Below are 26,950 nucleotides of genomic sequence, written 5' to 3'. Positions count from 1 at the left end.
ATGCCGTTATAATTTCAGGAAATACAAACTAGCCAATGAGAACAGTGTTTTTATGCGGCCAGGATATACGACGACCAATAACAAACCTGCTGTACGCTTACACCTGCTATGAAACTGCTGCCATTTCGGCTCAACAAAAGGAAAGGCAAAGGGTCTCGGGACAGGCTTTAAGAGAATCGTTGAGCCGAAATGGCGAACACATCGCCTCAGTTTCACAACGGTCCAAGGAGAGGGGCTGGGCGGGAGGGCTAATGGACAGCGGGTGCAGCCAATCGTTTTAAAGAAGACGCGTTCCGACTCGGCCAATGGTAGGCTCGGGGAACGCCCAGGAGGCGTGGCCGGAGGGCGGGGTCTGTAGTGTCGGTGCCGCTCGCGCTGACGGGCGCGCGAGGAATTTCAAACATTCGGGACAGGAAGAGGAGCCGGGAACAGGGGGAGCGGGTCGGCGACACCAACACCGACACCGACACCACCGAGACACTCCACTCACCTCCGCACCGCCTCGACCCGGAGGGTAACCCAGCCCGAAGCCGAGGCGCCGTCACCGGGAGCGGCCGGGCGCGCCGTGCCGTGCCATGACAGGTGGGTGTCCCGGCCAGGCCGCTGGGGAGGAGAGGTCCAGCCGCGGTTCGTGTCGCGGTTCCCCGGGCGGAGAGGGGCGCCTCTGCTCCGGCCGGGAGCGCCGGTGTCTCAGGGACCCGGGGGAGAAGAGCGGGTCCGGCCCGGGCGAGCTGCGGTGCTGATCGCCCCTGAAGCCGGTCTGCTCCGGGTCTCGGCGCGCTGCGTGGCGTTGCGAGTTTGCAAAAGTGCAAGAAAGAAACCTTGTTGGTTTGTGTGTGTCTGTGTGTTTGTTGTTCCTTCTTGCGAACGGCGCGATCTGATCGTCACTCTGGTGGGTAGTTCCGTGTGTTCGCGGTTCCCCAGCCCAACCCCGTCCTGCGTTTCAGGAGCTGACGCTTTTAAACGATGTTTTTTTTTTGTTTGTTTGTTTGTTCGGTTTTGTTTCCTGGTGGGTTTGTAAACAGCGGCGGTGTCGGTGCCTTTGCCGAGGTCGCTTTCCAGTTTGGGTTTTTTTTTTTAAGCGCCACAGGTTTAGTTCTGTAGTGTCGAATGAAGTGCACATGGGCGCTGCTCGCTACGCGGAAAGGTTCTCCTCGTCCAGCTCATCCCGTCGGGCCGCTGGTATTCCTGGCCGCGGGCACACCCTCCCGGCTGGCGGGTCGGGACTGTTATCCTCGGGGGGGGGGGTTACCAGCCTCACCAGCCCTGCCCTGTCCTGTCCCGGGACCCGCTCAGCCGGGGCGGCAGACAGGAAGCGGGGGTGGTGAAGCCGGCTGTCACCTCCGCCCCCCCCCCGGGGTGCCCCGGGTCCCGCCTCAGCGGTCGGAGCTGCAGCTTGCCAGTCTCCGACCCCTTTGCGGGTGTGGGGGTGCAGGACTCGCGCTCCGCGGTGCTGGTGCTGCTGGTGTCTGAGCCCGTTTGCATGCGGACCCGCCCCGCCCGCCGGCCGCTCTCTCCACCAGCTGATTGCACCGCGATGCGGGCGACCGTCCGTCCGTCCATTCCTCCTGCCGCCGGACCAGCGGGCTCGGTTCTGCCCTTCGGGCACAACACACGTTCGCTGGCCGTTATGGATGATCCGAAAGAAAAAAAAAACAGTTCAGAAAAAATGAAGCCCTTCGAGGTGGCGATGAATCTCTCCAGCCCTGCGTGTGATTAGATACGACACGGTATCTCTCAGCTGGCACGCCTAGACCTAGACCCGAGAGGCGGCCTGTTGGATTAGCCCGGAGAAGCAGGGGGTGTCCAGTAGCGCTGGCTCCCCAGGGAGAGAGGCCAGGGGGGGGTCATGTCTCCAGGGCCTCTGGTCTGTGGGCTCTGCTCCTGGAGTGTCCGAGCCTGTGGTCACTCCGCAGTGGGTCAGCCTGTCTGTCCGCTCTGTGTCTCACAGCTCTGTCTGGGGGCCCCCAGCAACAGGCCACAGTAAGTGTCCAGAGCAGCAGGAAGGCCAGAGACACCACCCTGTTGTTTCCGTTTCATCACTCCACAGCACTTTGTTCCACAGTGCTTCCAGTTTATCCAGGTTTTTCCTTCCCGTACCTCAGACGTTGACTTTTGTGATGAGGTTGTAGTTCGGGTGACCCTGCTGTTCATTGTTGTGTAAACACCGTCTGCTGTGGCCCAGTGGACAGCTACTCCTGTGAGGGTCCTGCTTTGCGGTCCTGACCGGTTTTCAAGCAGCTCTCTCAGCGGTTTTCCAGATCCTGCCTTGACTTTTTTTGAAAAGAAGAAAGAGAGTTAACTTTCTTAGTGATGTTTCTGACAGCTGAAATTGCAAGCTGGACATGTTTCGATGCCTTTTTACAGCCTCTCCCTGCTTTGGAAGAGTGAATGATCTTTAAGTCCTAGAGGAGCCCCTAGCTGGTGAAAGCAGGCAGGACAACAGTCACAACCTGGGGGCCAGAAGCAGCAGAGTACTTGTTCAGCCTTGGGACTGTCTCCACCTGACTGGATTTAAGGCCTAATGAATCAGTCAAGTTATGGGACCCTTTGAAAACACAAATTAAAAACTAGTAATTAATCATCTGAAAGGGTGCCCAAACTTTTGCACATGCCTCATTCGTTTTTTTCCCCAGTGTTAACCATTATGCAAATTATTTCAGAAAGATGTTGGGTTTAACCTTGTACTATCTAGAGGTTGTGTTGCCTCGTGTTCACTTAGCACAGCAACTTGCAACAGTTTTCCCATAACTGTATAGTGTGTAGTGAGGCAGTGTTGAATGACAGTTTGTGTGTGAGCCATGTTGGGAGAGGCTGTGTGTTTTGATGGGATTGGTGTATAAAAGCAGATGTGCAGTGAGAGAGGGAGTGGGTGTGTCCCAGTCGTCTGTGTGGTTCACTCTGGGATCTTGCAGTGCTGTGCACTGGTCCAGGCAGGGTGGATCAATCTGGGATCTTGCACAGGCAGGGTGGATCAATATGGGATCTTGCAGTGCTGTGCACTGGTCCAGGCAGGGTGGATCTCTGAGCCTGGACCCCAGCCAGGTTTCAATTCAAGTGGAACAGGTGCTGTGGGATGTTAGAAGTAGCCTGGGTCTTGGTTGGGGAGGAAGCCGCTCAGTGCCGGCTGAAGAAATGAGATTAAATCGTTATTGTGACATTTATAGATTTAATTGGAAGCCAGACCGTTGGGCAATGTTTCTGCCCGTGTGAGGAAAGGGGATACCAGAGGCGGAGAGCCGTAATATCGGGGAGACCAGTGGTTTGAGGACAACAGTGTCTCACTAGAGGAACGAGGGGGGGGGAGGTGCCGTCTGACCACTGATCCCGGAGCCGGTCAGCAGTTCGTGACCAGCAGGGCAGCAGTGACCGTTCTCGGTTGCACACGGTCAGCTCTTCAAGTTCACGATGACCTGTGAACTAGATGTGGTCTGTTTAAAATCCAACATACTGTAGATTGGATTTGCTACACTGATTCTATAGTTGTCAAGAGTCTTGTCTTTGTGCCTCATGGATCTAGGTGCGGGATTATAGTGTCTTGGGCTCTGACGGGGGTGGGAGTCTCTGCACAAACTGATCTGTTAAGGAAAATAAGCTTAAAGGATAAAGTGTTTTTCCTTGATCCACCCCCTGCAGGCTTTTACAACTCCAAAGCAGCTTCCCGTCTGTCCCACTAGTGGATCGAACAGTGACTGGGGGCTGCAGTACCTGCCCTGTTTAGATTTGTGACCCTCGTCGCCCCCAGGCAGGAGGCCTTGATAAATCCTGGTATATCAGGGCGAAAATAAGAACGGGAACCGATGACAGGAGGCTGTTCAGCTTGTGTTGGCCATTTGGTAGTGAGGAACATTGGTCTAAGGATCTCATCCAGTTGTTTCTTGTGAGAAGGTCTTGGGAGTCAACAGCACGGCTGGGTTTCTAGTTCCACACTCCCACCACCCTTTGGGTAAAGAAGGGCCTCTTGTTCTCAGTTCTCGGTTGGGCTTCTGCAGACTGACCTGACAGTGACCCCAGAGAAGGCGGAGCCGGGGCCTGTCCAGGTGGGGGGGGCAAGGTGCCCGTTGCACAGGTGGGCTGGCCTCGCTCTGGCCACCCCTGTGAGCGGATCTCCCAGAATGCACGTCCCAGGGCCCCCTCGCACAGCGTGAGGGTGTTGCGCCTTGTCAGCGCATCACCCGCGCTGCGTTCGGAGCACGCCGTATAAAGGTGCTCTTTCCAGAGCGGGTCTCCTACACTGTATCCCCCGCAAGCCGCCCACTGGGGCTCTGATTGTAGGGGGGGCGGCTCCGTGGAGCCCCCAGGAGGCTGGCTGTGCCGCCTGTGTGAGCCCCCGGTCCCCTTGTCTGTTTGCAGGGCAGCGAGCCGCAGGCGGCGCATGAGCCCTGCGCGAGCGGAGCGCTGAGTGCCGGGGCCATGCTGCAGGAGGGGGAGGCCGAGGCCGAGCTGCAGCGCCTGGCCCGCGAGCTCCAGGAGGCCAATGAGGAGAAGCTGCAGGCGGCCCGGTACGGCCTGGCCGTGCTGGAGGAGAGCGCGGCCCTCAAGCAGAGGTACGCCGAGCTGGAGGGCGAGCACGAGGCCCTGCGGCAGGAGCTGCAGCAGCTCAAGGAGGTAAGCCCCGAGCTCCGGACGCGGGACAGCCAACGCACAGCTCCTGGAATGACCGTTCGGTTTCGACAGCGGGGGTTGTTCCCCACGAGGGTGGAGGTCGATCTGGCTTCCCAGGAGAATCCAGGATATTGGCTTCAATAATAGTAGCTTGTTTCAGACTGACCATCCAACCATACCTCCCCCCTTGCCGTCCGGCCTGACCCTGCAGACTGACCTCTCCTCGCCGTCCGGCCTGACCCTGCAGACTGACCCCCCCCCTCGCCGTCCGGCCTGACCCTGCAGACTGACCTCTCCTCGCCGTCCGGCCTGACCCTGCAGACTGACCCCCCCCTCGCTGTCCGGCCTGACCCTGCAGACTGACCCCCCCCTCGCTGTCCTGCCTGACCCTGCAGACTGACCCCCCCCCGACTGTCCGCCCTGACCCTGCAGACTGACCCCCTCTCATCAAAGTGGTGTTAAGATAAGTTACCCTATTTTAAGAGCATCAGTTAACTCCCAGCTGGGCGTGTCTTGGTAGACTGCCACAGGGAGCAAAGAGCCCTGTCTGATCAGACAGTTTTATTTGTAATGTATTTATTGAAGTTTCCTCTGAATGGGTTGAATTTTCTGCACTCACACCCTTTAAAGAAGTGCCTCATGTCTCCACTTGACTCACTTTCAGAGTATGCCGTGTTACTCTACTTTTTGATGAGATTTAAGGTTTTTGTGAGTTTGGGCTGTGGTTGGCTGAGAGCCCGAGGCAAAAAAGGGAGCTTTTAATATGATTTTGTTGTGGAACATTGGAAATTCCTTCCATCTCCACTCCTCCACTGTAAACAAAGGAGAGTGTTCACAGCACACTGCCCCCATCTCGGTCCCGTGATGGTGTCTGGGCCAGGGCTCAGATGGCAGGATAGAGCCCCGCTAAGATGATTGTGTATCTATCTAGATTTGCCAAGATCAAATAAGCTTTTAATAATAATGGATTTGATTGGACGGATTTCAAGGGTTTTAAAAGCTTTACGTTGAGCATTGGGGGAAAAAAAAACTTTGCCGGAGGTCGTTAGCGGTAATGAATTCGGAGCCCGAGCGTCGCGGCCCAAGATCTGACACCGTTAACGCCTCAACACTCACGAGCGCTTCTGGGTGCCGTCGGACACACTCTCTTGAAACCCTCGGGCTCAGCTGGCTGCCCAGGGCCAGCGCTGCCGTCCGTCAGCAGCGGTGCCTGGGGGTCTGGGTTGGGGCGGCAGTCTCTGCCGGGGACAGGGTAGCGGTCAGCCGTGCGGAGAGCCGTCAGGAGCTCGCCAGCTGCGGGGGGGGAGAGCTCGCCGAGCGCGGGGCCCTCTCGCTCCCCGCGGCGGTGGGGTATTCACCCGTCCGGCAGGCCGCCCGACACCTCTCCCAGCTGGCCGGGTCTTCCTTCTCACCGGCCCTGGGGATCCTCATGTTCCGAAGCTCCGGCGAGTCCCGGGACAGGAAAGGGCGGACTGGGAGCCGGGGGGGGGGCTCGTTCCGGACGAAAGAGCGGGGCCTTCCGGATTTTCGTTCCCAGCCAGTGGCACAGAAACGTGATGCCGAGGTTTTCCCTGTGCCTGATATTTGTTACTTGCGCGAACACCCCCCTCCTCCCCCACCTCTGTCCATGAGCTCAGTCGCTGTTCTCGTTGGTCTGGTGCGGTGTCCGGTCAATCGGAATGCCGTTCAGGAGATGCTGGATCGCTGCTAAAATTACTCGGTCTAAAACGGGCCGAGTGCGGCCGCCAGCTCACTGTGCTGCTCCTCCGACGCCCGTTTCCAGTAACTCGATCTGGCAGGGAATAGAGCAGCAGGAAAGGTCGTCTCGAGCCTCGCTTCACTGAGCCAGAGCTCGTGAGGGAACTCGTATCCACCTGCAGCTGAGAGTGAAGAATTATCTCCGTCTCTCCACGTGTACCGGACAGGAGCAAGGAGCCCATTCGCTCATCCAGCCTGTTGGGAAGTTTAGTAGTTAATTGATCCGGGATCTCATCCAATTTTTCTTTTTAAAGCAGCCAGGATATTGGCTTTAATAATATGGCAGAGTAGCTTGTTTCAGACTCCCACAAGCGTGTGTGTGTAAAACAACTGTGCAGTGTACTCGCAAGTCCTCTTCCCTGTACAGCCCTTCCTCCTTGTCTGTGGCTGTTGTGCTCGTGGTGTGGGGTCAGGCATGAGGAGTCTTCCTCAAGCCTCAAGCTTCTAGAGCCCTCTCTGTGGCTCACAGTTTCTCACACTGTCTCTGAGGCACAGTTCACAATTCGAAGGAAATTATCCCCTGTTGTACCTGAAGAGTAGGGCCCTCGGTAACCATGGAGGTAGAGTTCTCCGAACTGGTCCAGAGCAGAGCAACCAGCTGCGTTCTGGGACGTAAAGCAGTGTCTTGCGCTGAGTGGCTGAAGGATCTGAGCCCCTTTAGTCCTGAACAGGCACCTGACACGGATATTCAAAATCCTCTAGGGCCCCAGACAGTCCGTTCACTGGAGTCGTTCAGATTCTCGCATGAGCCACAGGACACAAGTGGAAACAGCCTCGACTTTAAAAGTTCATGGGCTGAAAATGTGATTAGTTCCAGGGGTGTGTTTTTTTTAAATGTCAACTAGATTACTGTTTCAGCTCAGCTGCAAACCGGTTTCCAAAACGCATTCATTTCCCTCCTAGACTTTGTAAACGTTCACAGCTCATTTTAACGGTAACTTCGCTGTGTGCTTCTGGGATAGGCGATACCTTTAGTCAACTTAAACTGATGTCACTGTACTGTTTTATGATGTCATCGTTGATCGTCTTGGTTACCTGGGTATTTACTGGGCTCTGAGCTGTTAAAAGCAGACCAACAGACTGGACTTTGTGTGACCTAAAGGCAGCAGTGTGTTTGAAGAGTTTGTGCACCAGGATACCCTAAAAAAATTAGATGGGCGCCTGTCTTTTAAAACCACAGCAACATTTCGGAGAGGCGCTAGGGGTGAGAAAAAAAAAAATTTAATAGACGGACATTAACATGAGCACATTGAACGTTCATGTGGGTGGTTAATGGTGGAATTTCGCAAGACCTAGAAGTGGATTCAGTGAAAATTGTGATGGACTCACTGATCGGAAGCTGTGAGCTACGTCCTTGGTGGTGTGGTTCAGTAGGGTTGTGTTCACCTAGAGCTGGAAGGACTCAGTTTTATAGTTTACAGATCATAGACATGCTTTGAGAGGTGCTTCTGTATGGGACTGATCTCATGAGGTTACAAACCATTGCAATGTGTGTGTGTTCCTGAATGTTACTGTTAATGGAGAGTATGTGAAGAGCAAGACTTCTTTTAACTCTGTCAAGACGCTGAAATCTGTGTGCAAGTTAAACGCCCGATTCCAGTGACAGGTGTCTGGTCACAGAAGTCAGCAGTTATGAACACATGATTGATGATTCACTGCTTCCTGAAAGGCCTGACATATATAGCTTACAGAATGAGACATCATTTTTCTAACGGTTGTTTTTTTCTTCAATAGAAAATATTTGACTTCAAATATTTGTAACATAGTGACCCTCCCAGTTGTGCTGGAATGTGACACGATTGCATTCTAACTCCGTGGCGACAGTGTGGCCGAGTGGTCCTCTTGGTTGCCTGGGTGTTTCGTTGCCTTGGTTACTGGAATGAGATGACATCACTGTTCAGCCATGGCTTCAGTGATTCGTTAGATCCACTTAATCTAGGTCACTGGGTTTCAATCCCAGAGTGCTTGGTTCCTCCTGAAGCAAGACCATTGCTTTCGCACCACTGGTTGCTTGTCATGTTTTGTGGGATGGATTTCAACATTCCTGAACAGTTTTTTAGCTCCTGAGAGCTGTTAGACCCTGTGGCTGAAATAGCCAGTATAAATCCCAATCACTGGCCTGGTCTAGTCTGCTCCTGGTCTAAATTTAGAGGTGTTCCTGTCCGGGCTTGTATTAGTATGGCATCTGTGTGCACTAGGGATGAAATGGTTCATGTAAGACTGTTGTAGAAGGTAAATAAAGGTTAAAAATACACAGTGAAGCTGGATGTTATTCATGTTCCCTTTGGGTTGAGTAGAATGCTCTGGGAGTGTACGTGCAGTCTGTGAAGTGTCCCGCGGATCTCTGTGTGTTTTACAAGGATCGGAGAGGCCTGCAGGGAAGGGCGTTCGCTGTCGGGTCGCTGGGCTGCAGGGCCTCAAGTGCGCTCTCCCTCGTGCCGGTGCTCGGGGACCGGACACAGACGGCGCCGACTGGCCGGCTCACGTGCGGGCCAGAGGGGTTCCAGCCGGGGGTCACCGCCCTGACCGCGCTGTGCCGTGTCTCCGCAGGCGCTGGCCGATTCGGTGAGCAGCCACAAGCGGGCGGCGGCGGACGGGGAGAGCTGGGAGGAGACGCTGCTGCGGGAGACGGCCAGCAGGGAGGCGGCGCTGGCCGAGAGGATCGAGGAGCTGCAGGCCGAGCTGCGCCAGGCCAGGGTGACCCTCGCCAACGCCCAGGCCGAGGGGGACCGGCTGGCCGCCCTCTCTGCCCAGCTCAAGAAGGTGAGGCCGGGGTCGCCGTGGGGACGCTCCTGGTACTGGAGGCTGCGGGCCTTACAGTCCTGGGGTGTCCTCGTGAGCCCTGGGGGCATTGTCTAGGTGTCCTCCACCCCAGAAGGGCCGCTGTCCGGCAGGGTTTAAAGGCCTCGTGAAACCTCCAGCTTCAGGCCTCCGCGTGTCCAGATGAGCACACGGTGAGGTCAGTGAGGTAGCTAAGGGTGCAGGAGGAAGGAGCTGTGCACCCCTGCATCAGGAGCCCCAGAAGAGTGTGTGGCTCCCCCCTAGAGCAGGTCAGCTGAGTAGGGTGTGCCAGCGCTGAGGCGGAGCTGGCCCGCGCTGCCGAGAGTCGAGCTCGGCTGCTTCCTCAGGAAGCCACACGGCAGCGTGATCTAACCCCGACGCAGAAGCAGAAGCCCTGGCGGCTCAGGGCTTCGCACGCGACTTTAACCCTGTCAGCGGACGGCACGCCAGCGCGTCGCGACCCACACAGGCTCCTCCGGGGTCGTCCAGCCAGGGAAGTCTCTCTGGCTCGTTATGCGTGGAAAGCATCTACCTTTTTACAGCCTTTGTCTGCGGGTGCAGCAACCTGCAGGTGGCCAGCTCTCTGTTTCGGCCCTGTTTTGGGGCCTGATAGTAACCACACAGGAAATCAGTCATAAGTTATCTAAAATAAAGAGCTGTGCTTTATTGAGGTAGGAAGTCTTGAGACTGAGAGGTTATGTGACACCACACCAAGCAGAAAACGGACTTGCTGATCTCTGGTTGACTAGCCCTACTCATCATGCAGGGCCTGAAGCAGATGCTCTGTACCACAGAAAGTTATGTATAGAATTGAGAGCTGTGGGAAACTGTACCATTCCAGAATGTGCAAGGCTGCTTATGTTAGTATGGGTTCAAACGTAGGCTTTATTCAGACATTTACTTGTGTTTCTCTGAGCTCTTAAAAGAGCTTTGCATGTGGTCATTGCGAATGCCAATACCAGAGAGGCTGAATCGGAAAGGAAAAGGCACCAGATTCCTTTTTCTTCTGCTACAAATTCCTGTATTTTGGGTGGCTCAGTGGCAGGGCAGTTAGCTCCTGAGGCCTGGGTTCAGTATCGGATTGGGGTATCCTCTGTAGAGATTCCAGGCTCACAGGTGTCTCTGAACTGCTCTCTGTATGCGTCTGAGAGTGACCGCCTACGTGCATCCTGTGATGGACTGCTGGCCCTGTGCCTGCTGCCTTAGAACCCAGCTCATTTCGATCCTTTGAGCGTTCAGCAGTTTCTGATGGCATGTTGCAGACGGATCGTACCTTGTGCTGATCGTGCTGATGAAATTAGAGCAACAGGTGGATAAGACGGGGGTCTTCCTGCGTCATCTTTAAGACACAGGTGTTTCCAGGCTGTTGTTGGCCAGCGCTCAGAAGAACCACGTTGCTGAAGCAACCCTGGACCAACGCCAAGGCTCAGAAAGCCCAGCGTAGAAATATTTGCCCAGATTATTGTAATCCCGCTGCGATCTTGTAACAGTTATTAGAATGTGGGTTTATGTAGTCATCAGCTGTGTTGTGCGGCCTTGATCCAGCTGTGCGTTATATAAAGACTTACAGTCTCCTTTGGGAAGCTGCGTTGGATTTAGGACTGGGGCTGGCATAGACAATATGTGAGCCAGCAACACATTGAAAGGAGCTGTTCTTTTGTGCCTGGTCCCCCTCTGAGCCTTGTGCTCCAGGTGTCAGAGCCAGGTATCGTGGAAAGACGGGAGGTTTTGGCATAGATGGGTACCGTAGCAAAACCTGTCAGTCCTCAGAGTTTGTGTTTGGCAGGGAGTCTCTTTCTCCGTGGCAGATTACAGATTACAGGTTAGCAGAAGTGGAAGATAAAAAAAAAACAGGGAGGCAGTGCGGTCAAGTTTGATCAAATTCCAGCGTTAAAAGGGAGCAGCGTCGGTGCGCCCAGGATGCAGAGGATCAAGGAAGGGTTAATCGCACGCTGAGAAGTAGGCAGAAAAAAGGTGACATTTTCTCTATCTAAGCCCTCTGCAGGTGTGAGCTGCTGATTTACAGGAAGCGTGTCACGATGCACAGGAAGTACGGAGGGTCTGTGAGGTTTGGGTGTGGGCAGCAGGGCTTGAGAATGAGCCAGGCCTGGTGACTGCGGGGGGGCCGTCAGCCAGGGGGATATTCAGACTGCGCATCAGTCGGCGAGCGTGCCTTCATGCAGCTTTCTGCTGAATGATCTCCCAGCCCGTATCGGAAGCTGCTAGTCTGTCAGCAACTATGGATCCGGTCGGAAAAACGCGCTCCTCGCTCTCTAGCCTTTACATCATTTTGTTGACTTGTGTAATCTGCGTGCACCTGAAGTGGACTCTGTGTGGCTGCTGTGTCTTAGGGCCTGGGGGGGGGGGGGGCAGGCCGAAACATGGGCGCAGTATTAACGCTGTTTGCCTCCAGCCATGAAAAAAGTAGTGTCTCTGCTCAAGCCCTAATAGCTGCAGTCTCATCACCTTGTCCCTCCGCATGCAGCTGAGGTGAGGGGTAGCTGTAAGGCCCCCCCACGCGCTCGTGCAAGGAGCCGAGCATCTGCCCCTCCCCATCAGACCATACCCAGGTGTCTTAGTCCCTGGGCGCCCTTTATCCCAGCCGGAGTTTCTCTGAAGCCGGGGGGCTGTGCGGCCGCCTCCGTGCCGGCCTCGCGGCTCAGCCCGTGTCCCTGTGTCCGGCCCCGCCAGGAGGGGGAGCGCCTGGAGGCGGAGAAGGCCCAGCTGCGCGACGAGCTGCGGGAGTACAAGGTCCGGGAGCTGCGCCAGCTGCAGGACAGCTCGGAGCTGGAGGAGGAGAACATCTCCCTGCAGAAGCAGGTGTCCGTCCTGAAGGAGAACCAGGTGAGGAGCTGACCTCGCAGGGCCCTTGTGCTGCAATTACAATGATTTTGCTTTAACGTACTGGTCTTGTGCCCTGCCCCTCTCCCCGGTGCCTCCCTACTGCCCCTCCTCTGGCGCCTCCCTGCTGCTCTCCTGCGCCTCCCTGCTATTCTCCTGCCCCTCCTCTGGCGCCTCCCTGCTGTCCCTCCCCTTAGCGTCTCCCTGCTGCTCTCCTGCCCCTCCCCCAAGTGCCTCCCTGCTATTCTCCTGCCCCTCCCCCTGGCGCCTCCCTGCTGTCCCTCCCCTTAGCGTCTCCCTGCTGCTCTCCTGCCCCTCCCCCAAGTGCCTCCCTGCTATTCTCCTGCCCCTCCCCCTGGCGCCTCCCTGCTGTCCCTCCCCTCAGCGTCTCCCTGCTGCTCTCCTGCCCCTCCCCTCAGCGTCTCCCTGCTGCTCTCCTGCCCCTCCCCCAAGCTCCTCCCTGCTATTCTTCTGCCCCTCCCCCAAGCTCCTCCCTGCTGCTCTCCTGCCCCTCCCCCTGGCGCCTCCCTGCTGTCCCTCCCCTGAACGTCTCCCTGCTGCTCTCCTGTCCCTCCCTCTAGCACCTCCCTAGCCCAGGACTTTCGGGTGGCTGTAAAATAAAGCCCGAAGGACTGGCTGCTCCTGAGAAAAGAATCCCACCCTTCCAGACCTCCTGTTACAGGCTGTTCGGTGAGGAAGACCTGGGTTACATCCTCTTCCTTCCTGCCGACAGCTCCGTCTCTGAGCTCAGGGCTGTAGAGCTCTTCTGTTTCTGTGGAGATGAAAGGTACCGGTGTCTGATGACTCCTCGGCCCGCGGGCCCGCAGAACTGAAGGGCTTTGTGAGAGCCGCGTCCCTTGAGATGGTAAACAATAACACCACACAAGGGGAGTGACAAAGGGTGCATTGTGGGAGAGAGGCAGAAGATGGCAACAGTTTTAAAACAATCTTTGTAGCTCTCTGCTGCTGCAGCATGCCCATGAATTTGCATATTGGGTCAATGTTTACAAACTACAGGTAATTCAAAACAAAACATGACGAGGTCAAGTTTTAGTTTGCATCTCCCCAAATATTCATTACATCATTTTCAGGAAACACTGCCTTTAAACTGTAAGGACAGTGTTTTAGCTCTGTGTCCTAAACACTTCCTGCATTTTAGATACTTTTTGCAAAGCGTTCAAATCTTAAACGCTGTGGTTGTCGGACAGCGTGCAAGAATGTGGGTAATTAAAGCTAAAATGATGTTTGCCTGTGGCTCAGACGCCTGGCGCAGACAATGGGCAGCTGAGAGAGTCTCTGGGGGCTAAACCAGGTCATCGGAACAGCGAAGCGCGAGACAGGCGATTTCAGGAGCGGGTCATCAGCTCCTCCTGTCAGCTGTGCTCCTGCTACAGATGAAGGAGAAGCGGCCAGAGGCCGAATCGAGACTTTAAGGCAAAGCGATCTCGATTCAGAGCGATTTCAGTTTGTGTTTTTAGTTACTGTATCAAATCAAATGGGCTCAGAGTGATTTTAAAGGGGCAGGTTGTGATCACAGATAAACACCGGAAACAAAATGCCTTGATGATAGGTTTTGATTTTAACAGCGAGTTCAAGCTTCCCAGTGGAAAGGGATGCGATACTGCTGTTTGACCTGGCGGTTTCTAGGTGTTGTTGTGTCCCATATTGAGAGGACTGTGATTATCCGGGCTCTGGTGGGATTCACACACACGCACTCCAGATGTCAGACCCCCTGTGCGGAGAGACAAGGAGGGGCAGGCCTGGCACCCGCCTCTGCTGGGGCTCCGGTGAGCGACGGCTCTCCCGGTCCTCACTGGCAGCGCCACTCGGCCACGGCTGAAACGATACCCACAGCTCCCGGGGAGTCGCCCTGCCTGGAGCCTGACCGGCTGGACGCGAGATCTGTTACGAACAAGAGGAGCCCGTCCGGTAGTTAGCGGATAATTGTTCCCAGAATCTCGCACAGCTGTTTCTCGAGAGAATCAGGGGTACCGGTTTCAACAACATGGCGGGGCAGATTGTTCCACACTCCCGCCTCCCTCTGTGTAAGGAAGCGCCTCCTGTTCTCAGTTTTCAGCGCTCTTGTCCACCGTTCCCCCACCTGTGCCCTCGGGTTCGTGTTTGTGGTTTGTGTGGACGGAGGCTCGGCGCCCCGGTCGGCTGACGCGATCTCGGCGGCGGCGGCGGCGGCGCCTCACGGTGGCGGCCTCCTGTCTTGCAGGTGGAGTTCGAGACGGTGAAGCTGGAGCTGAAGAACAAGGAGGAGGAGCTGGAGCTGCTGCGGGGGCAGCTGGAGGAGGCGGGCCGGCTGCGCGAGATCGCCGAGCGCCAGCTGGACGAGGCCCTGCAGGGCCTGAAGGAGGAGCGCGAGCAGAAGAACAGCCTGCGCCGGGAGCTGTCCGCCTACGCCCTCAACCCCTTCGACTCCGTGGGCAGCCTGCAGCTGCACCTGGACGAGCTGCAGCTGGACGACAGCCGCGAGGCCGAGCCGGACCAGGACAGCGGCTTCAACAGCGGCAGCGGGGGGCCGGGCTGCCCCCCCTCCAGCGCCAACGGGCACCACCGCTACTCCACGCCTCGCAACAGCGACGTCTTCCTGCGGCCCGCGCCGGGCCTGGTGTCCGACCTGCTGAGCGAGCTGAACCTCTCAGAGAGCCAGAAGCTCAAACAGCAGCTGCTGCAGGTGAGCTTTCCTCTCGCTGGCGCAGGCCGCCTCTCTCTCTCTCTCTCCCTGCTCTCTTGCGCCGTGTCCCTCTCGCCGTCTCGCTGTCCGTCAGAGGCTGCCTGACTCTCCTGTTCCACCCTCGGCCTCGTGCTGTCTGTCAGGCTGTCTCGGATCTGATCTGCCTGCGTCCTGCACTCCTCACCCTGCCCTCTTTCATGAGAGGGAGTCACACACTGCAGGTGTTCCGAAGTGATGGAATAATGTCCTGCGCTTTTTTTTTGTTGGGCTCAGGGGACCCCGAGAATGGCGGTCCCCCAGCAGTCTTCAGTAACCCCCACTGTTGGAGGAGGCTGGTTTGACTTCTGGTTTGTCAGAGTCTGACAGTTTTGCGCAGCTGTGTGTCAGTGCTGCCTGTCTTCACGAGCCTCACTCATGGCTGTGACTGGATCTCACCCCCCCCCCGCGTCCCGCCTGCCCGCGGTTCTGCTGTCACGAGTCAAGGGAAGCAGAGTTAACTCTGGAGCAGGCCTCCGGCCCACAGCAGCTGGACACTGTCCCAGCCTGCAGGGGGCTCTCCTGAGCTGCGGAGCCGGCGAACGGGGGGTTGAAATGCAGCACTGCTGCCGTTTGGGAAGATGCTCGTCTCGGGAGTGCCCTTCTTCCTCGTCAGCTCCGTCTCGGGGAAGTTTGCCCGGGGCTGGGGTTGGCGTGTCAGGAGATCTGCGCGGCGCTTCCTGCCACTGCCGGAGGGACGACCACATCCCTTCTCCGCACCCGCGCTGCGCTGCGCTCGTGATCTGCAGAGACGAGCTTCCTGCCGAGCCGCCTCGCCTCCCTGTGCCTCACAGATCAGAGGAGTGCTTTCTCCTCCTCCCTGGCTAAATCTCAGATCCCATACCCGGTCCTGTGGGGATGGGAGAAGCTCCATTCACCTTTAAATGCATCATCTAAATCATCAAACTTGCCATTTCCTGTAGGCCTTAATGACTTACTAAGAGCGCCTTGTGAAAGGTAGGGCTCTCTTGATTTAATAATGGCCTGCAGTCGTTACTGCATGGCTGCACTCACAGCGGGGTCAGTCTTGACTTGCAGAGCCGTGGTTGTGCTTCTGTCACTGTGCAGCGGTTAGACGCAGCCCCCTCCACCCTCCGCTCTGCAAACAGAGAGAATCCCATCAGAAGTCCATGGAGATATGTGACCCTTAAGCTGCAGCAGATGGTGGGCGCTGTGCTCCTGAGGAGAAAATATCTTCCCACCCCCTCTCCTCCCAGAGTCCGTTAGTTAACGCAAGGGTGAAGATTCCAGATGTGAGACAGATGTGGCAGTGGTGCAGGGCGTGCATCTGTAATGCATCAGCAGTGCTTATCCGTCAGGGGAGTGATGTGCTGGTGAGGAGACTGCACCGCGAGCGCGCTGAAAGCCTTCTGTTTTTATAGCTCTACGCGTTTGTCTGAGTGGTTTGAAGCATGAATAATTCACTCTTGCTAAAGCGTCTTTTCATGTAGACGTGAACCACTTCCCCACGTCCTGGTGCAGTGATCCGTTTGAGGAAGGGTTTGTTGTGCAGCAGACCGTTTTTGTGGGGAAAGACGCTCTTGCTAGCGAGGCCCAGGTTAGTTCCTCGCTGGCGAGTCCTCGGACGGCTGCAGCGGCGTGACCGCAGGGTCTGAGGGGTCTTACGGCGACCGCCCGCTCGGCGCCTCTCCCCTTCGGCCCTGCGAGAGCCGCTGTCCCCCGCGTCGACTTCGTGTTTGTCCCCTCCTGCTGTAAAGGACCTTGCTGCTGCTCAGAAGGAGGACGGCAGTGTCGTGGTGGAGAGGCTGTGCCCTCTGCTGCCCCTGTCCCCGGCCCCAGGGCACAGGAGTGTGCCAGGCGCGGGGCGGTGTGTCGTGTTTCGGGCTGCAGGGCACATGGGCGAGGCACGCGCTGCGGGCAGGGGAGGGCGCGACAGCTTTGTCCCGCTGGCACCGGCCCACACTAATCTAGCTGGGGCCCGATACAGGAGGGAGGTTCTGGATTACCGGAGATTAATCCCCCTTTCGCTAAATCTCTGGCACAGCGCTTCCGACACGGTGCTCACAGTGCACGTCTGCTCGGGAGGGGATCTGCGCTGACCGGCGGCTGGTTTGTCTCCCCCTGCAGGCGGAGAGGGAGAAGGTGGCGCTGGCCGGGACGGTGCAGGATCTTCAGAGGCAGCTGGAGGACGCCAAGCAGGCCCTGTCGGAGCAGCAGGGCAGGAGTGCCGCGCTGGCCGAGCAGCTGGAGGCCCTGCAGGGCGGTGCCGACACTCTGCCGCAGCGACAGCAGGGCCCCAGGGGGGAGCCGGAGAGGGGGGCAGACCCGGAAGGAGGTAAGGATTGCCCTGAAGCGGAGCACCGCCTCCGGACGGCCAGCGAGGAGCTGGCCCAGCTCCGGAGGGACCTGCAGGAAGCGGAGGCCCGCAGCGCCGGGCTGGAGGCCAGGCACAGGCAGGAGAAGGAGCGCTGGAGGGCCGAGGCGCAGGAGCTGGCCGAGAAGATCCGCCAGTGCATCAGGTCCAGCCGGCAGGACCAGGAGCGGATCCTGGAGCTGGAGAGGGAGATCGGAGCCACCCGGAAAGTCGCCACCGACTCGGAAGGCCACCTGACCATGGCCCAGGATGAGCTGGTGGCCTTCTCCGAAGAGCTGGCCAACCTCTACCACCACATCTGCGTGTGCAACAACATGACGCCCAACAGGGTCATGCTGGACTACTACCGGGAGGGCGGCCGGGCCAGCAGGGCCCACCATGGCCCCCTGCGCCGCAGGCGCTCCTCCGATCTCTTCGGGAAGATGCTCTTCAACCCGGATGGTGACAGCGGGGGCAGTGGGGAGTCCTCGCCTGTCGGGGGCAGCCCCAACTCCCCCACGCTGGATTTCCGGGACCCCACAAACGTTCGCAACCTGGTGGCGGTCATCCGGAACCAGATCAAGCATCTCCAGGTACGTTCTTCTCCACAGGCAGAGCTGCTGCCTTTTCAGCGGCCAGTGTGTCACTACAGTGTGTCACTGCCCGTTACAGTTACAGGCAGCGGGGGCTTGCTGCCCTGCGCTCACAGCAGGGTCGGTCTTGGCTTGCAGAGCTGTGTTTGTGTTTCTGTCGCTGTGCAGCAGTTAGACACAGCCCCCTCCACCCTCCGCTCTGCACGTCCATGGAGATAAGTGACCCTTAAGCTAAAGTTACAGGCGACTGGGAGTCGAAAAAGACCCTGGCCTTTGCTAAGCTCACAATGAGTGTAAATATACAAAAAAAGATCCCGCCCAGCATTCATTGCAAAGTCCAAATCTGATCGGTAGCAGGACCTGTTACCGCCATATTCACGCGATCTGGACACTGCACCACGCTCGCCTCACGGTTACCGCCTCCCCTCCCCTTGCCCCTAGGCGGCGGTAGATCTGTGCCGGCAGCGCGGGACCCTTCCCTGCTCTCCCGCCCTGGGTCTCCCGGATACGGACAGGGACTCGGCGGCCCTGCTGGAGGAGGTGCTGAAGCTCAAGTCCCTGCTGAGCACGAAGAGGGAGCAGATCGCTACGCTGCGGACCGTCCTCAAGGCCAACAAGCAGGTAGGGCCACGGGCTGGGGCCGCCAGGTGCCGCTCGGTTCCGGTCCGGGTTTCGCCGGCAGTAACTCAGCAGGGGGATTATCGAAGTCCCCGATTACAGCGCCAACCCGATTTTCACAAGGGTCCAGCACTCAAACGTTGCCATTTTTGTGTCAGCAGCATCCTCACAAACACACTTATTCGACCCTGCACTCAGGACACAGGCTCGCTGTGCAGCTGCAGAAAAGGTCGCAGGTTCTACAGGGGCGTAGTCAGCTACAGATCCAGAGTCTGCAGGCTCGAAGGGGTTAAGGCTAAATTAATTCTACATCAGATATTCCGTGAACTCTTAGGACAATGTGTAAATAAGGTATTTTCCCCCTCCAGAGCAAGATTTTACATCCCTATAAAAGTTGCAAACGTGAACATTTAACAAGAGACAGTGAGGTTTGGAAGAATGTTGGGGTTTTCTAGCTGTTTGGGAAGTCGATGGGGTGTATTTTGTAGCTCCGCCGGTCTAGGGGCATTGAACGGCCTGCCCGGGCAACGTTGCCACTCAGGGTGTGGTGTCTCAGACAGCGGAGCTGGCCTTGTCCAACCTGAAGACCAAGTACGAGACGGAGAAGAGCCTGGTGTCCGAGACGATGGTCAAGCTGCGGAACGAGCTCAAGGCGCTGAAGGAAGACGCCGCCACTTTCTCCTCTCTCAGAGCCATGTTTGCCAGCAGGTCAGTACCGCCGCCGCGGCGCGGGTCCCGTCTGCTCAGAGCCGCCCGCCGCTCTGCTGGGGCCTGACTGGAGGCCGGGGTCTTTAGTTTTCAGTTACTTAACCAAAACATAAGGTGCCGCAAAATTTCTTCTGACCTGAGCCTTTTCCGAAACCTTCCTGGCCTTCAAGACGCTTGATGGCCCGTGCTCTCTGGAGGCTTGGTCATCGCCTGCTCTGGCTGCAGGTGGGTCTGCCTGCTCTGCGCTGGGTCTGGGCGGTCTTCAGCATCGCTGTCGTCTCCTCCAGTGTTGGTTCAGGTGCTGCCCGAAACGGTACCGGGAGCTTGTGAGACAGGGTGCCGTTTGGGTTGTGCGAGGCTGGTCATGGGCTGTGTTCTCGGTTCTGATTGAAGTAAAACGAGGTCTGTTCGGATTTCCGTGCCCTGGTAGCTGCCCTGTATTGCATTGTGTGCCGGACGCCAGCGGAGCGCTGGTCCTGGAGCAATTGGACATCAACAAACACAGCAGATGGTGTGGACTCAGTCCAGCTCGTGTGATTCTGTAGCTTTTTTTATTTCCTTCTCCTGTTCTGTCTGTCTGTCTGTCGTCTTGCTGTTGTCCCTGCGTGCTGCTGCTGTCCCCTGCCCTGTGCTGAAAGGTCAGGCTCGGGACCGGAGCCGGGTGGGCGGGCGGTGGGCAGGCTGGACAGCTCTGGTCAGAGCTCTGATCGCGGGAGGACTCGGTGACCACAGGCTGCTCTTTGTGACGGGACCGGCTGTCCTCAGACAGCCCGCCTTCTCTCCAAGCTGCGATTGGCGAAAATAGTCATTAGTTGATTTTCTGCTCTCCTCCAGCAGCTCAGGGACTGCGCTAGGAAGGCGAACACCGTCAGGGGCACATGTTTCTGGAAAGCGAGATTCTTGCACGTGATCTCGAAAGTAAATGAATAGGTTTCTTTTAAAATAAATGTCCGCAGGCGACAAATAATTTCGTAATTAAAAAAAATATAAGACACCTCTGAATCCCGTGCTGTTGTATCCACTGGCTTGCTGTGGCATTCTGGGGTCTGCGGCTCTCTGACAGCTGATGCGTTTTGAACCCTGTGAACAGCTCGGGTCACCGGTGATCCGAAACATCTTACCCTCTCAATGTGGGCCTCGTCCAAACCTGGAAGACTGCCTCAGGTTATCAAGCTCGCTTTACGTCTCTGTGAAAGAACCTCATTAGCGGAAGAATTGTAGTGTAGGAGAGCAGCGCTGTCTCTGCTGAAGGAAAATTAGACATCTGATTTCCTCTTATTAGTGTCGACCTGGGGTGGCCTGCTCGTACTGTAGTGCACTGGAAACCAAGCAAATTATTTGTCATCTGTGGAAAAACCCTGCTGCACTTGGGAATCTTTGTCTTGCTCTGCAGGACAGTGTTCAGATTCCCGAGAGCAGGCTTGCTGGGATTTGAAGAGTCGGTAGTGTTTCTCCGAATTGGGATGCCGAATGTCAACAGATACAGGCTGCAGCTGAGACACAACTCTAACCCAGGAGGTTTTCTAGGGGCTGTTGACAACCTTCACTTGTGATTGGGGGGGAGATGGGACCAATGGGTCAGGATGAGCACAGATCAGGCTTAGCCACCTCTTAAAGACAAAGGAGGTGTCTAGTCCTTTATGGTGGATCTGAACTTCCTTACTCATGTCTCTCCTGCTAAAACAGAATCCAGGATGTGCCGGAAAAATCATCTGGAAAGGAGCTTTCCCTGTACTTGGGGAAATCCAGCCGCATGGGGCACTGATGGCATCCAGGACAGAACAGGATCTTTTCCCAGATCAGCAGGGAGGCCGGAGTTTATCCGGCCGTGACCTGACCTTGCTGCTGGGATTTACACACCAGCTCAGTCTCTGCCTGTGGGATTTGCTGTCTAGCCCAGTGTGAGCTGCAGGACTGTACAGCGCAGTGTAAACACTCTGCTTTAACCTCTGGCCCTGTTATGGGGAAATTTCTCATCCCACACGTGTGTATTCCTGGATTTGTAGGTGCTTGCAGCCTTTAATTTCAGTTTAGTTTAATATTCCCAACTTTGCTCAAATGGAACTTCACGCCAGGTGATCACAGACTCCAAACCAGTATTTGTGTTTGACGCTTTGATTTAAAAACAGATCCTGCTTCCTTCTGCTCTCTCCATCCGCCTTTCTCAGCAACACTGGGGATGTCTGCGCACGATTTATTTGCGTGATGCCCTGCTATTTTCGATCCCAAGTAGGATTGCCTGCTTGACAGATCTGGTTAAGCCCTCGTCACCTTTGCCCCACACCTCCCAAGAAAAGTTCATCTGGTCGTCAGAAGCCCTCGTTCCTGATTGTCCTATCGGCATGACGACAGGGATGAGCCTTCCAGCTCGGAGCTTGGGAGCTGCGCACGCGATCAGGACAGCAGGCTAATCGGCTTGTGAAGCTGGAGGCCACTGCCCCACTGAGCCCCTGCTAGCCACCCCGCTGCCCAGAGGCTGCAGAGGGCGGATTGCAATGCCGCTCCAGCCCTGAAGGTGGCAGTATGGCCTAAGAGAGGCCGTTGTTTTTACTCGGTCGCTCAGGGCGATAGCCTCAGGTGTCCCAACTGGATTCCCCTCGCGGATGTCGACGACATGCTTTTCTGTTTTGTGCAAAAATAATATCGCCGCTCAATGGCAGTTCTCAATGACTTGGAGTGGCTGCTTCCCTGCAGCCTGACGCTTGACCCAGGGGCTTGCATGATGAACACGAGAGGCGCCGGGCCGCTGGCACCCCCTGCGCTGCTGCCATTTTCATTCGTGTTCCCTGTTATTTCGGACGACTGTCCCGACGTCTTTCAGGAAGCAGCTGAGGTTCCTGGATCAGTTGGCTACGAGCAGACGAGCTAGATGGGCTTGTTTTCGTTTGTAACCGTTCTTGCGTTCTAAAAGGGGCAGCAGGGTCACGGCAACAGCCTTGCAGGGGAAGGACTGGACCTGAGAGGGTGGCATTCTGGAAATCTTTCCTGGCCTGGTGCCGGTCTGGAAGTTTCTATTTCTATTCCCAGTGACCTTCAACCACCAACCACCAGTTTTGCTGTGCGCCTGTTAAGTCATTTGGAAACTCTGGGGATTCAAAACAAAAAAAAGAGGGGTTTCTGATGGCGCTGTCTGAGCGCCTGTCTTGCTAACTGAGTCAGAGTGTCTCACGTAGGAAAAATCCCACAGCTTAATCGAATAGGAAGTAATGATCACATGCATTCAGTATCAAATTACATTCCATCCTGCTGGCATTGCAGTTAGGGCTATAGTCTTGTTCAGCAGCTATCAGCAGTGTGCTGAGGAACAGGTTCCGCTACTTTGATGGGAGGGGGGCAGAGGTCAGTGGAGGGTCACTCAGGGTTCGTGACCTGTCTCGTTTTTATTGACACCAGCCAGCTGTAGGCAGAACCTGACCATTTGCAAACTGATATTTTTACGGTTCTCTAAGTATTTTGCATTTGTTATGTGGAAGGAATTTGAATTTCAGTGCTTTAGAGGTCTTGGTCCTCAATTAAAGGTGAAGATCACCTAAGTCATAAATTGTAAGGTGGCTGTTGAGCTGTAAATTAAATGCTTGGCAGGTTAACTGTTAGTTAACTGTCTTCATTTTGAGTAAATTGGATGTTATAGATTGAAACGCTGTTAGGTGACAGTTGGGGAGTTGTGTGCGGAAATATAACGTCTTCTCATCTGGATTGAAAATCTCACCGCAGTGCTGAACCGTGCCTGTTGGTAAGTGGATTCTGAGTTTAAGAAACCTACTAGTGAACACACTAACCCAGTGATGGTGTGTGTGTGTGTGTGTGGGGGTTGGTCACTGGGGCTGCTCTGCACTCCAGCCCAGACAGAGGCTTGTGTGCTTTTTACTTTAACAGAAATAAAACCGGTGGATGTGTTCGCCTTGGATCCACGAGTGCGGTGTGGAGTGAACTGTTTGCTGTTGCACATCTGCTGCTTGTTCTTGCAAATGCCAGATGGGTTTGTCCCTGGGCTCAGGGCTGCGGTTTGTGAGTTCCTGGCAGCTGCGGGCTCCCCCTCCCCAGTGCGACTAACCTGTGTGGCGTGGGCTGGGTTAGCGCTAACCTGCCCCCCCCTCACGCCGCTCCCCGCCCCGCAGGTGCGACCAGTACGTGACCCAGCTGGACGAGATGCAGCGGCAGCTGGCGGCGGCGGAGGACGAGAAGAAGACGCTGAACTCGCTGCTGCGCATGGCCATCCAGCAGAAGCTGGCGCTGACGCAGCGCCTGGAGGAGCTGGAGCCGCCGGGCCCGCGCCGCGACCGCGACCGCAGCCCGCGCCGCTCCCGGGCCAAGCAGCTGGGCGGCGCCAAGGCGGGACACTGCCCCCGCAGCCCGCGGGGCAGCCCGGCCCGCCCCCTGCGCCACAGCCCCCGCTCCAGCCCCGTGAGGTCCGGCGGCCCGCTGCGGGCCCTCTCCCGCAGCCTGCACACCAGCCCAGTAAGACCCGGCGCCGGCTCTCCCCCTGCACCCGCCCCCACGGCCCCCCCTCCCGCCTGCTCTAGCAGCGCCCTCCGGCCCGGCCCACACTGCGGCCCCCCGAGCGCTCGGGCCCGGTCCCTGGAGCCCCTCCTCCCCGCTACCATCACCCCCCTGCTCCCCCGAGGAGCGACATTTGTCAGGAGCCACAGCGCGGCCAGTCTTGTCCCTGGGCAGGGGCGAGCGAAGCTGCCTGCGGCTCCCTCCCCCTCGCCCTCTGTCCGAGCCCGCAGTGCTATCGATGTGGCCGAAGGGGGCGTAACTGGGCGCTCCCGTCTCCCCCACAGCGGGGGCTCCGCACAGCCCCTAGAGCGCCCCCCTGCCGGCGCCGCTCGGGCCAAGGCTGGGAGCCCCAGCTCTTCGGAAGAGCCCCCCCCGGCCCGCCGCCGAGCTGGAGTGGCTCCCTCCTGCTCCAGAGAAGCCACGTTCGTAAAAACTCGCAGCGCGGGCAGTGTGGCTTCCAGAGGTGGCCTGATGTCCGATCCCAGGAGCGCTCCGGCGAGCAGCGCCCCCCGGCGGGCAGGGCCCCGCGGCCCGGCCGCTGCCGGACGCCGGAGGGAGCCGGGAGGTGTGTCCATCGCGCCGAGCAGCGCGGGCGGGGCGCAGGCCACCCGCTCTCGCCGGGCCGATCCCGTCGACTCCCGGCGCTCCTCCCGTCCGGGGGGCCGGGGGGAGTCGTTGACAGGCGGAGGGGGCGCAGACCCGGCGACTCGGCAGCACAGCCGGATCTGTGGAAGTTCGCCCCGGCCCTGCCCAGCCCTGCCCTCTCGCTAAGGCCACCGGCGAACCCTCCGGTCACTGTGACGCCCAGGGACTCTCCTGCTCTTCTAAAGAGCCGCAAAGCCGCTCCAGCCCAGCCGTGAGGACTGCGGCGCCGGCTGCCTCACTCCCAGCCCGGCTCGGAACCGTGTCCCTGCGTCCCAGCCCCTCCGGCCTCGCGCTGGTGCGACTCCTGTCCGCGGGCAGGCAGCCCGAGCTTCTCCTGCCCCTTTCCTTTTGATTTCTCATGTTTGTGTGCGATGCTCTTCATCTTCATAGTCTCCCCCCCTTTGGTACTAATCAGTGTTTTTTTTGTCTTTTCTCTCCCATTTATTTTTTTTCCAGCGATAAAAATCCGCTTGGAAAAAAAAAACCCCACTGACTCCGAACCTTCCCGTCGTCTTCCCCCTCCGACATCGGTCCTTGCTCCCTGGAATTTTTATTTTTTTATTTTCATTCCTGCCGGGGTAGCGCGAGCCCCTTCCCAGTGCCTCTCCCGATCCTGCGTGTCCTGCGCAGGCAGCCCGGAAGAGGGCTGGTTCCGTCAGGAAGGATCTGGGATTCGGATTCTGGGTTCCTGGACAGCGGCCCAGCGAAGATCGTTTTCTTCCTGCCTGCCTTCCGCGCTCACGCCTTGGAGAGAGAGACTTCTTCTTTTTCAGTGTTCTTTACATTTTTGTTATATGAAGGCAAATTTTAACGTTGTACAGCTGATGAAGAACTCTAATATATTTACATGGTCAGCAGGGGAACAAACGTCTTCTGGCCTCGGGATTCTCATGGCAAATTGCTTGCGTACGACCGAAGATGCACATTTTGTTTTTTAGCAGGGTCAGAACCTTTTTTATAATGACAAATTTTCTTTATTGACGCGAATTTAAAAAGCACAAGATGATCTATGTCTTTTGTAATTCCTGTTCTTTGTTTTAAAGTTGTTTAACAAAAAAATTGTATTCTAGCTACTTAGAAGCTCTCAAGCATTAACGCTGGCTGGGCCCCGTGTCCTGGGCTCTGGGGCTCGGCCCGGCCCGGCCTGGGCCCGGAGCCTCCAGCCAAGGTCTTGCTGCCCAGGAGACGGAGCCCAGCTCTGCAGCGGGTGTCCGGGAGGTCCTGTCGGCCCCCGTGCTTGATCTGTGCAGGAGACACCCGTAGGCGCACAGCAGCTGTGGAGGAGTGGAAACCGGCCTCAGCAGGCTGGTCTCTCTCGTTCCCTCCGGCTGCGTCAGGGTCCCTCGTGCACAGGCCCTCCAGACCCCTCCAGTGGGGATCAGCGTGGAGGGAGCACGGCTGGGGCAGCACGAGCCCGAGCAGGAGCGCTCGTGAACGCGTCCGCCTCTGGGGGATGAGCACTGGTAGAGCAGCTGGCAGCTGATTATATTCGATAAAAAACATCCGTTTCTGGCACTAAAGAGCTTTGAGGTAATTGGCTTGATTTTGTAAAGACGACCATCATGTCACAAAGTCGTGTCGCCAGGAACAAGTGCCTTATGTTTGTTTTTTTAAGAGATTTCGCGGTCCTTTTTTTTGTAGAAACTGACAGAGCTGATTTTCTATCTCTCGTGGTGTTTGGCAGCAGGGTGTCCTTGTACCTGTGAAACAGTGGTGTGGGACGCCACTGTGGAGCCTGTGTCCACTCGACCAAGAACGTCCCAGCGTTGTCCTGCTGCTCATTCCCCCTTTTCAGTGTCCCAACATGCTGCAACACTTGTCCACTTGTCCCGTCTTTCAGAGGGATTGGGCTTCCCTGAAGGGGGACGGAAGTTGTTTTCCATCCTCCTGTCCAGGGTGTGTCCGCTGGGAGTCACATCCCACGGCCCTCCCGTGTCCTGCTGAGCTGGGGCTTGTCCAGGAGCCGGGCTTGGCCGGGGGGGATAAGTTCTGTCACCCTTTTAGCTAGACGCGAGAGCCCAGCGAAATGGTGGGCAGATAGGGTCCGGTCGACAGGGATGTCGATTGTAGTGATTTGCAAACGCACACCCATAATTGCAAACTCGATTTTCATCCTTTCCCAACCTGCTTCTCCCCTGCAGTTGATTGTGGAGTACTGTAGCACTGTTGTCAAGGCAAGACTCGCGCAACTGCCAGGAAGCCTCATGTGCTATACTCTCTGTGCTCATCTACCCTCTTTGTTTCTTCTCTTCACATCTGACCGATTCATCTGAAATCACTTGTTTGAACAGTTTCCCAGGTGTTCCAGGCTGGGGGGTCAGGCTTGTGCCCAGTGCAGTTGTAGTGTTGTGGTTTATTGCTCTCTGTCTGCTGCTGCATCGGCCTGTTTTTCGGACTGACAGAGGTTTAAAAAGCTGAAGCAAGGAGATGTCACTGAAGCTGCTGGATGTCAACTGGAGCGCCTGCAGATATGTGCACGTGGTGCTCTGTGGCGCCGCCCTACAGGCACAGCTGGGTCTGTAATCAGGAGTTCTGTCTGGTGGCTGATGTTTGCTGGTGTTACTCTTCTGTCCTGCTGCAAGACCACTGTAACTGTCGAGACGCTTGTCCTGTAATAAACCTCTACACTGTGAGACTCACTTCTCTGCTTCGTTTCCTAGCAGTTTTTTTTGGCCTTTTCCTCTTGGGCAAGTTTGCATTTCAAAATGAAGAGATGTGAAAGTTTCCCACTTCAGTTCACAGGTGGTCTAACTTTTTCCTAGTTTATTTTTTCTAGCTGCAGCTGGACAGGTTTCCCTTATAAACCCTAATGTCTCACCTCATCTAAGCTTGGTTTGAAGTACCAGTAGTTAAGTTACTGTGTGTAGC

General features: G+C 56.6%; 1 protein-coding gene across 4 annotated transcripts; it reads left to right on the top strand.

Moving 5' to 3' along the window:
• Positions 1–345: 345 nt before the first annotated feature.
• On the top strand, positions 346–26,721 carry LOC102690576 (protein bicaudal D homolog 2). 4 transcript variants are annotated; one of them, XM_069184555.1, is made up of 10 exons: positions 346–582; positions 4,354–4,608; positions 8,914–9,126; positions 11,836–11,988; positions 14,207–14,668; positions 16,793–17,611; positions 18,053–18,232; positions 18,786–18,937; positions 23,056–23,395; positions 24,539–26,721. In XM_069184555.1, the coding sequence occupies exons 2-10, from the start codon at positions 4,414–4,416 to the stop codon at positions 24,542–24,544; spliced, it is 2,520 nt and encodes an 839-aa protein (XP_069040656.1). In that variant the 5' UTR covers positions 346–582; positions 4,354–4,413; the 3' UTR covers positions 24,545–26,721. The 4 variants fall into 4 exon arrangements, with proteins under 4 accessions (XP_069040656.1, XP_069040670.1, XP_069040674.1 ...); XM_069184569.1 differs by lacking the exons at positions 23,056–23,395; positions 24,539–26,721 and adding an exon at positions 20,624–22,530; XM_069184573.1 differs by lacking the exons at positions 23,056–23,395; positions 24,539–26,721 and adding an exon at positions 19,581–20,617.
• Positions 26,722–26,950: the final 229 nt, after the last annotated feature.

Source organism: Lepisosteus oculatus, chromosome 2, assembly GCF_040954835.1.
Source record: "Lepisosteus oculatus isolate fLepOcu1 chromosome 2, fLepOcu1.hap2, whole genome shotgun sequence".
Taxonomy (NCBI): Eukaryota; Metazoa; Chordata; class Actinopteri; order Semionotiformes; family Lepisosteidae; genus Lepisosteus; species Lepisosteus oculatus.
Note: the sequence above shows the minus strand (reverse complement) of the source record. Positions and strands in the feature narration are given on the sequence as shown.

Excerpts from the sequence above, each read along its gene's own strand:
- LOC102690576 (XM_069184555.1), top strand. The coding sequence starts at position 4,414 with ATGCTGCAGGAGGGGGAGGCCGAGGCCGAGCTGCAGCGCCTGGCCCGC. Across the intron at positions 11,989-14,206 it reads CCGTCCTGAAGGAGAACCAG|GTGGAGTTCGAGACGGTGAA; the intron begins GTGAGGAGCTGA and ends CCTGTCTTGCAG. Across the intron at positions 17,612-18,052 it reads ACCAGATCAAGCATCTCCAG|GCGGCGGTAGATCTGTGCCG; the intron begins GTACGTTCTTCT and ends CCTTGCCCCTAG.